The sequence below is a fragment of the Anticarsia gemmatalis genome, chromosome 23, assembly GCF_050436995.1.
Source record: "Anticarsia gemmatalis isolate Benzon Research Colony breed Stoneville strain chromosome 23, ilAntGemm2 primary, whole genome shotgun sequence".
Lineage (NCBI taxonomy): Eukaryota > Metazoa > Arthropoda > Insecta > Lepidoptera > Erebidae > Anticarsia > Anticarsia gemmatalis.
In genome coordinates this window covers 9,143,229-9,153,536 of record NC_134767.1, presented here as the reverse complement: position 1 = coordinate 9,153,536, position 10,308 = coordinate 9,143,229, and the positions used below count along the sequence as shown (strand labels likewise).

General features: G+C 38.3%; 1 protein-coding gene across 1 annotated transcript; it reads right to left on the bottom strand.

The window, feature by feature from the left end:
- Positions 1–442: 442 nt before the first annotated feature.
- On the bottom strand, positions 443–9,760 carry LOC142983206 (uncharacterized). Its single transcript, XM_076130098.1, has 12 exons — positions 9,576–9,760; positions 8,981–9,082; positions 8,288–8,399; positions 7,732–7,880; positions 6,917–6,997; positions 6,693–6,775; positions 6,309–6,431; positions 5,695–5,899; positions 4,156–4,221; positions 3,715–3,824; positions 1,787–2,123; positions 443–1,023 (listed from the first exon to the last, which is right to left on the bottom strand). Exons 1-12 carry the CDS (start codon positions 9,637–9,639, stop codon positions 794–796), a joined length of 1,662 nt encoding a protein of 553 aa, XP_075986213.1. The 5' UTR covers positions 9,640–9,760; the 3' UTR covers positions 443–793.
- Between the last annotated feature and the right edge of the window lie 548 nt (positions 9,761–10,308).

Below are 10,308 nucleotides of genomic sequence, written 5' to 3'. Positions count from 1 at the left end.
GGTTTTGAGACATGCTAGCTGTTACTCATGACTTCGGCCACTGGGAAAGATTGGCGTAAAATGTTATGTGTCATGGATTGACTAGGTATTATATTGACAATGACATGATCACATAAAATTGTACCCCAGGAAATCCCAGGAAATCAGGTTTATTAACTCTTCAAGTCAATACCTACTTTTTTCGTGAAAGAGTAACCAACGTACATCTATCCTCACTAACTTTCGCATTTATAATGTTATATGTAAATGCTACTTAAAAATAAATGAAAAACGCCATATTTTTTAATAAAAAAACTTCGTGAAAAATTGGTAAAAAAATATATTTGTTACTTTATTTACAAAAGAAATATAATGACCCTTTTCGAGTAAACCCGTGTTTCAACTTACAATTTCCATCGTCTATTTGATGATTCTTTTTAACCGATTTCGCCGTGACGTCACTTCGACCCATAATTAAATTGGTGCTCAGAGCTAAAGCCGGGTCCAGAATTGTGTAGTTGTCGTGAGTCCAAAAATATTCATTAATTACTTACTAGCTGACCCGCTGAACTTCGCTTGCGTCACATAAGAGAGAATGGGTCATCATTGCCTATTTCTGTAACATTTTTTACTGGTACTCTGCTCCTGTTGGTCGTAGCGTGATGATAGATGATGTTACATAGCCTATAGCCTTCCTCAATAAATAGGCTATCCAACAGTAAAAGAATTTTCAATTCGCACCAGAAGTTCCTGAGATTAGCGCTTTCAAACAAACAAGCTCTTCAGCTTTATAATATTAGTATAGATTACTTATCTATCCTTGCCACCAGTCGTATTCTCCAAAGTCTCTGTAGTGGTTGAAATGCCACCACTTGTTCCACCACTGAGTGGTGAGGCGTGTGGTCGGGGGGGTAGGTGATGTCTTCGGCCCCCCATAATATGGTGTTGTGGCCTTCTTATAAGTCCCTCGGACACGAGGAGGGTTTCGTGTGCTCGTTGGATAATCGCCAGGCACTCTTTCCATTAAATGGAATGGCGGTTCCTCTGAAACAGACAAAATTTTTCGTAACTTTTAAACTCTCGCGTTGCATGTTTAATGTATAATAGAATACGGGAATTAACGCGAACACGCATTTTTAGTCAACCTGCGACCACGGCGAGTGCAACCTGCGCCGAAACGTTAGGCATTTTAAAGTAAAATGCGTGTTCGCGTTAATTCTCATATTCTACTAAATATAAGTCAAAATGTTTATCTTCTTCTTATCGTATGGTAAGTTGGCAATCTATTGTCAGAGATGTACAAGCCCGAAGGCCTTTGACGCGGCTAACGATTGTTATCTTAATAGAAAATAACCAGGACCGACTTTTTACGTGCCCTTTGAAGCACGGAGCCACCCAGTTCTAATACCACACCCCTCTATGGCATGACCGCGCCAAGGGTTGCTTAACTCTGAGATCGTTTACTGACTTGAGTGCAACTGGCTATGGGAAATAATAAAAAAACCGTCGTTAAAAGTTAATGAATTTTGTTCAAGGATTTCTCGTAAACTACTAGCCAAATTGGGATCAAATGCAAAAAATATTGTATGAAGCTTTCAAATAAAATTAAATTCACTCAGTAAAGAGTTTACTAACTTTCCGAGACACAGTGGCTTACTCACTTTTGTCTAACTTTTTGTATCGACCAGGGTTTCGAACCTGAGTGCTACTTGCCTGTACCACCAAGGCAGCCATCAAGACTTTAAACATCGAAATCCTTGTTCACTGAAAATAATTTTTTTCAGAGCAAAAAGCATAAAATACGCACCTGTTGTAGTTGTAGTAGGAATCTTGGCCGGTGAAATAGTCCTATTACCATAAAAATACACTTCAATTATGGCTCTTTCAACAAATTCGAATCGGAACATTAATTGTGTAATCTCTGTTTTCGTCACTTCAGGGTAATAATGCCACCAGTAATCTTTTAAATGAGATACGTGAGGTTTCGTCTTCAGAGGTACGGTCTTAATCCACATTTTTAAAGGGTGACCCTGTTCAAATGTTCTTGTATACCACAGTTTGGGTGTCGATATTTTATCGCACTGCGCGAATACCATTATGCAGGTGTAGAACTTCAAATTGAAAAGTAGATCGTAGATTGAAAGCTGTAATTACAAAGTGTCTATTAGCTATAGTTACTAATATTAAGTATAATATTATAGAGTTTATTTGTATGTTTCTTTGTTTGAACGCGCTAATCTCGGAAACAACTAGTGCAAATTGAAGATTTTTTCTACTGCTAGATAGCTTATTTATTGAGGAAGGCTATAGGCTATATATCATCACGCTACGACCAATAGGAGCAGAGTACCAGTAAAAAATGTTAGAAAATCGAGGAAAATCATGACCCATTCTTTTTATGTGATGTAAGCGAAGTTGCGCGTGTCAGCTAGTGTTATATCCATACTAATATTATAAATGTGAAAGTAACTCTGTCTGTCTGTCTGTCTGTCTGTCTGCTACTCAATCACGCCTAAACTACTGAACCAATTTGCGTGAAATTTGGTATGGAGATACTTTGATATCCGAGAAAGGACATAGGCTACTTCTTACTCCGGGAAAATATCTCATTCCCACGGAAAACAGCGACAATCGGAAGAAACCGCTCCACCGCTTTGCGGTTGCACTGGCGCTTTCAATAGATGGCGCTACTGGCAATATTAAATCGCACTATCATTACGTTTATGTCTTAGCTGGGTAAGCCTACGCTTTGGAGATTTTTAACCGAAATTTGATTATTATGCTACTTACGTTATTCTAATCAGTTGAGGTTATACTCTTTCGAATTGATATTAGTTTGAAATAGTTTCCACTAAATATTTCGTGTTAGTTATAATAAATTTGTTTGTATATTCTTTTAAGTAGTTTTAATTACATTATTTTCGTGTTTAATGTTAATATTATACCCATTTAGTGGTGTTTGGTAGAATTTCGTGTTAGTTTAATTGTATATTCTTTTAAATAGTTATGAGTATTATATTATAGTATACCCATCCACGGAACAACCTCGGCAAGCGTAGTTTAACCTTAGAGTTGGATGCACGCGGTTGTTACTTAGCACAAAAATATTTTTCAATTCGAGCCAGTAGTTCCTGAGATTAGCGCGTTCAAACAAACTCAGCTTTATAATATTTGTATAGATAAGAGAACCTCTACGAGGTTTAATTAATATTTTTGTGTTGACCATTTACCGAGGAAAGCTATAATAATAAGCTATATAACATCACGCTTCGGCCAATAGGAGCGGATTAGCTACGAAAATTGTTACAAAAACGGGGAAAATTATGACCCATTCTCTCTCATGTGACGCAAGCGAAGCTGCGCGGGTCAGCTAGTATGTATATAAAAGAAGTTGTCACTTGAGTCACTCTATTTATAAGTCAAGATTGGCTAAACCTAAAAACCAGGAGTGGGAGTAGATAGGACACTTTTATTCGGTTCGACTGCGTTTGTACCTGGTGGAAGAATAAGAATACATATGTAGTCATGATCTCCTAGTATTGAATTTCAGACACGGGAAGGGTTTGATGGAGAGAAAAGAAGCTGAAAAGGCGTGATCGGAGCTGCGTGGGCGCAAATATTAATAAATAAATGAAAAATAAATTTGTGCTTTCGCTTTAACACTTTTTTGAAGATTATTTATTTCTTTTCTACGTATGCGTGTTTTCAACTATTGAGGGCAGTATGTGTACTTACACCGTATACTGCAGTGGCACGAGTATCTTTCCCTTGAATTCTAAATCTCATTTTATCTTTGTACATCATTTGACCATCTTGCACGTCTCCTTCCTTGCATGAACCCTTATCTGCAAAAATATTGTTAGATATTATACCATTGGCTGTTTAGTAATAAATAATAAATTGTGATTCATCACAATGTTATTGCTGGTACAAGTAATTCATAATAACATTTTCATAAAAAAATTTAAGAACGTGGTACTATGATAGCAAAGAAAATAAGGTGAATATTTTCCGTAAAACCTAACGAAAACTCCTAGCGGTAAAAACAAAATAATTACTACGATTTTCATGCGGTTTGCTTGTATTATAGATATTTACCGAAGAAGGCTTTTTAAGGTGAACTCGCTGCAAACTGGACAAAGTTTGGTCGAATCGCTACTTAGAGATATATCATACCTGTGACAATTAAAGTCCTTGGATCCTTTGCTACGTTTCTATATTGGTGACCCCTGGTTTTGTCCGCTGAAATGTTTATACAAATTAATAAAGGCACGCATAATATTAAGAATAACATTTGACAGAATATGAGACTGGACTGGTTTGAATGAAAAAACTTGTACTCGTAGGGTTAAATATATAACAGGATACGGCAATTAACATGATCATGTATTTTTTCTTGGAATGCCTAACGTTTCGGCGTAGGCTGCACTGGCCTTGGTCGCAGGTTGACCACGACCAGTGCATTCCAAGTAGCGTAGCGCCATTCTATACAGCCGGTGCTGTCGAGTATCAAAAGTTTCACTTTAAAAATGTACTGCCGAAATAGTTCCTACAACGCCCGTTCGAGGCGCTGATCAGAATTTCATACAACATTTTGCTAGCTGGTTGTCGATAGTCGATAGTGGTAGAGAGTAGAGCTACTGCACGCTGCTATTTTATCGTATGGTTAACGGTCACCCTAGTGTCAAAGTTGTTGAAACCGTGCGAGAAGCATTTGATATGCTTTGCGACTGTTATCTTAATTGGTATTCGACAGATCGAGCGCTTACAGCCAGTTGCGCTCACTGGTCGGTAAACGATCAGTAGGTTAAGGAACCCTTGGCGCGATCATTCCATAGATGGGTGACTGTATAGTGGTATTTGAACTGAACGTCTCCGTGCTTCGGAGGTACATACGTAAAAGTCGGTCCCGGGTGTTTTCAATTAAGATAACATACGTTTAAGCCAAGTTTATATCAAAGGCCTTGCGGGCGGCTTGAACAACTTTGACACTAGATTGACCACTAACCATAAAATAAAATAAAAAATTAACTGATAACAACTGCCACCGTCTCCTGCAAGAGCTTTGCGGGTCACTGTTATTCTAAATTTTGTATGCGTCCACCAGCTATGAACCTTGCATGCAAGGTTATAAAGTTGTTGGTCAATAAAAACGTAAAATAGAGTGACTTTATAAAGACTACGTCAGCCACAAAGAAACTATTAAGGTTCCCTTCGAAGCACGGAGCCGCTCAGCAGATACAAAAGCCACATATTCTCTTTGGAATCTGTATCCGACGGTTGTTTAATCGACTGCTCGTGAACCAATCGGCGAATAATAATCTACGTTATTAGCCGGGTCCCGACTGAGCGAGCAGCCTCGCGAGGCAATATCTAGGTCTCCTTTCTTTCAGATCGAAATGAGCGGGACCGAGATTTTGCCTCGCGAGGCTGCTCGCTCAGTCAGGACCCGGCTATTGGTTTAGTAATTCATTCGTGTTAATAAAGCATTTTGATTGCATCTTTGCCGTAGATGTTAGTATGGTATTTGTGTGATGAGTATCTGTTCTGAGTTGAGATGTTAATTTATCTGTAGTATGTTTAAAATGTATATGATTTTCTTCCTAGAAATAAAAGTCTTTGTTTTTTTTTATTGATTTTTATTTATATAAGTACGTTTGTCAGTTGTATATTACAAGCTCTACTTAGTTTGTGATCAGGAGTTGCGTTATTTACCTGGCCTCAAAGCAATAGAGCTGTCGTTGATTCGTTCAAGCATCCATGTATCCAGGTCTTCGGACTTCGTAGACACTGAGGGGAAGAATATCCTGCCAGCTTTCCTCGTGGGACCTGTTCTCTCAACTATCCACGGTATAAAATACTCGAAGTCTACGAAACGCGCCGGCAGAACACACCCTGGTCCCCACGTACTCATACCTAACTGTGAATTATTTATTAATTTGATATTTTAAATACAAAAAATCATTATTGAAAAATCTACCGTTTCTTTTAAACGACTGTCTCCCTGCTAGGCTAGGCTCCTCTCCCGAAGGAGTTGGAGGTTAGGCCTTGAGTCCATTACATGGTTGAGGACTTTACATGCATCAGGAAATATGTTATATATGTTAAAATAAATAAATAAAATAAACAAAAAAGCTTTTTTTTGCGAGCAAGATTTTGTTGAAACACGTGATAATTATTTCTAATACACACATAACTTAAAAGTCATTGGTATGTTGCTTTGGGTTCAAACAATCGACCATTTGCGTGTGGGTGCAAGTGTTAGTGTTCAGAGTTAAGACCACTTGGCTCTTCCAACTGATTATGTATCTACTAGATGGTATACTGACCAGGGTCCATCTTCGTCCCACTTTCCGCACGAGTGCCATCCCGGCGTCGAACACGCAAGTCTCTTTACTAAACCTAACGTTGTAACAATGGAACTTTTTTGGACGCATCCAGTCTGAATCCAGCTAGAAAATTAAATATTATAATAATATATTCTTTATAATAAACATCATATACATGCCGCGTTTAGAGGAGGTCGTGGCTCAGTAACAACAGCCGGATCGATTTCTCAGGTTAAGCTTCGCTTGCCGAGGTTAGTCAGTGGATGGGTGACCATATTATACATATCGAGTTCCTACGTGTTTTGAAAGGCACGTTAAATCGTGGGTCCCGGCTGTCATTTTCAAAGATCTTTGACCTATACTTGTAATAACATAAATATTTACCTCCTCAGCTTCATAAAAATTGCGGCAATCTTCTTCATTGATGTAACCCATTTTATAAACTACTTGCTCCAGAATTTTATTGCCTGAAAATATAAAGATTATGATATTTATTGACTATGATATAATTAAACGTTTTCAACACAATTTATACACAATGGAAAAAAAAAATTAAAGTACTAGTAGGTAAGTACTAGTAGTTACAAATATTAAGTATATTTTCTTACGGTCACTGAATCCCACGGTGTATATATCTTGGCTCGCAAAAGAGTTGTTAGTGACAACATTAGGCCACGATAGAATTGGTTCTGAAAAGAAGAGGGGTTTTGTAAACAATCGCAGGCAAAACTGTCGTCCAGTGATCGAGTGATCAGTTGGTAATTTACCGGCTGCTCATCATCTGGTCTCTTGGGTTTGATTCTTGAGTCTGGCAAAGTAACCGAGTCATTTATCCTACTAATATCATAAATGCGAAAGCTTGTGAGTATGTATGTATGTTTGGATGTTTGTTACTCTTTCATGCAAATACTACTGAATCGATTACGATGAAATTTGGTATATCGGTAGCAGAGGACCCAGAATAACACATTGGCTACTTTTTATCCCGGAAGGGTTTCCACGCGGACGAAGTCGCGGGCGGCCTCTAGTATAAGAATATTTCTCAATAGTAACCCAGACCCTCTTCCAACTATGTTGTAGTCAGCTTTTAGTCTCGCTGGATGCAGCTGAATACAAGTATTTTACATGGAACAACTGTCCATCCGACCACCACAACCATGCAACCCGGGTTATAACACGATACCCCTCGGTAAGTCTGGTTGTCAGACTTTCAAACTTATAACTACTAGTAACGACTAAAAAGGACAAATGAAAAACAATAGGTGCCTTTAAGCTCTTTCGCGCGTGAAACAACAAAGGAAAGAGCGCGCGCATCTGTCAAGCCCGCGAAGAAAATGTGAGTGAAGAACGCGCCGTCTGACAGAAGAGCGTGTGTGTAAAGGCACCTAATGATAAATCAAACCTTCTAAGTGTGATCAATTACCTTTTTTAAACCTAACATCAGGCTCCAATTCCAACAGAGCTATGGAAGCCAGCGTAGTTCTATCAAATTCAGGATGCAGGGTGAAATTGACAAGCGTCGTGTACCACGGTGTGTTACTTGCGTCCAGAAACATTACGTTTGTTCTGTTTCTATAAACATAAATAATATGATGAGTACCAAAGTCCAAAAAAAATAGTATTCAAATCCATATTTTCAAATAACAGTGTCGAAAATACACAGAATGGGTAATTAAACCTTTTTTCTACTAAGTTATTGGACTGAAACGACATAAAAGGAACAGTTTGATTCCACCATACTGATCAAGTGAAAACTGGGATTTTACATTCGTCGAAGAGCTGTTTGTTTTTTAAAGTACTCTCAGATTTGCAAGCACGCATTAAACAAGCTATAACTTTATGAATTCTAAGATACTAGATATAATTGAAAAGCCATGTGTGTGTATTTTGAACTATTTGCGCAGAAGGCGGATACTAGCCGTAATGTCTGTTTTCAATTGAGACCAGTCACGTATAACAGGTACGATATTTGCAGTTACCCTATAAACCACTCGTATTTGTTGAGTACAGCCATGTCTCTTGCGTTAGCGATCGCCCATTTGTCTCTAACCATTATCACACTGGCTGCAGCTGGAGGCTTCTCCAGTATACCTGTAGTATAAAATAAATATGTCAGTAAAGTTCCATTAAAATTTTATTCTATCTTTATCTATCGTATAGTTAGTGGTCAACCTAGTGTCAAAGTTATTCAAGCCGCCCGAAAGGCCTTTGACATGGCTTTACGACTGTCATCTTAATTGACAACAACCGGGACCGACATTTTACGTGCCCTCCGTAGCACGGAGATGCTCAGCTCAAATACCAATTTGCTGTCACGCGTTGTGAAGGATTATGCGCGGAAAAGCAGCGCGGTCTTCGCTTGCAATTTTCTTTACGAGTTTGAAAGATCTCTAAGTGCTCCCTTTACACACACACACTATCGCGCATGAAACAACAAACGCGCGTGAAAGAGCGCGATTGTTGTAGATTAGAATGTAGATTGAAGGGTGTGCAAGAGGCAAGGAAAGACAACGCGTCGTGCTCATCTGTCAAGCCCGCGAGAAGAAAACCGCGAGCGAAGAGCGCGCTGCTTTTCCTTTGCTTTTTGCTGTACGCTCCTAAGAACGTGCGATAGTGTGTGTGTGTATAGGCGGTTATTGACTTATATTGAAAGTACTTCTCTAAATACTTACGTTCATCGTACAACAGTACACCGAGCCAAGGTACAGGAGCCAGGAACAGTGGTCTCGGTGATGTGTTAGTTCTGTTTTGTTCAGTCTGAGGTAATACCGCATCTGGAATAAATACTGTTAGTCGCGCAATGTCTTGGAAACTACTCGATCAATTATGAAGATTTTCGTAAGTTGTTACTATGTGCATTGTGCATGCTTAAATAAACTGTATTACGCCAGGTGCAGCGGGTTCGATTCTCCGATAAAGTTAAATATTTTTTGACCTCGGTTCGACACAACCGCGTCTCTATACTTAAAAATCTGTAAAAAACATCAAATAAATGATACTAGTCAATCATTCTGTAGCGCGATTCTCTACTATCGACTATCGACAACTGAATAATTAAAAAATATTGTACCGACTCTATTAATATCTACAGCCTGTTGAATCAAGTATCGAAAGTTTGACATTTAAAATGTGCTACAAAAATAGTTTCTAAGGCGCCCGCTGGGGGCGCTCATCAGACTTTCATACAAAATCTCTCGATAGCTAGCTTGTCGATAGAGAATAGAAGAATCACGTTACAGATTTGAAACTTAAAATACTTTTACTTACCCACAAATATAAACACAATCACAATAACAACGATACTAAGCACTGTTCTTTTCACACATAGCATTATTTTATCAAATCTAGTCAACTATCTTTCGTACACTGGACATGAAGCAACTAACTCAGTACCATGAGATAGGACAATAGAGCATTATTTTCGTTCAAGAATGTAAATATGTATAGTTCAATTGTGTAGGTAGTAAACAAAAGGTTAGATTAGTCATCGTGCGTGAATTTCTTATCGAGAATTTTTATTGCACAAATGTGCCGTAAAATTAACTGTTTTTGCGACCGTGCGATGTAAAGAAGGTTTAACAATCAGGTAAATCTTAACACTATGATAGACGGGACTTTTACGCGATTAAAACTCGACGTTTCGACCGATTCAGTCTTGTTGACGGCCAGACCTAGTACTCGGTCAAGCTTTTGAGATGATTCCAACAAAAAATTGTAAAACCTAATAGAATTTTATTCGACTTTAGTTAACACGTAAGGTGAAGTACATATGTATGTGTTCACTTCATTTTATTTTATATTTTTGGGTCTAAAGATTAAAAGAGACACAAACATTTAATCCAGAAATTATTTTACTATGCATATAAGTTCGTGTTTAGCATTACTGCAATTATCCTCTCCACCAATCATAATGTCCAAGATCCTGATCATAATGGTACCTCCACCATCTGTTCCACCAGTTAGTAGTCCTCACCCAGGGTCTCTTGGTGGTAGTGACAGT

Bases quoted from the DNA above. Each gene is read 5' to 3' on its own strand.
- LOC142983206 (XM_076130098.1), bottom strand. From the start codon at position 9,639: ATGCTATGTGTGAAAAGAACAGTGCTTAGTATCGTTGTTATTGTGATT. The intron at 7,881-8,287 runs GTAACTGCAAAT...TTATGTTTATAG, and splicing joins AAATACGAGTGGTTTATAGG to AAACAGAACAAACGTAATGT. The intron at 3,825-4,155 runs GTATGATATATC...ATATTTTTGCAG, and splicing joins AAGGACTTTAATTGTCACAG to ATAAGGGTTCATGCAAGGAA.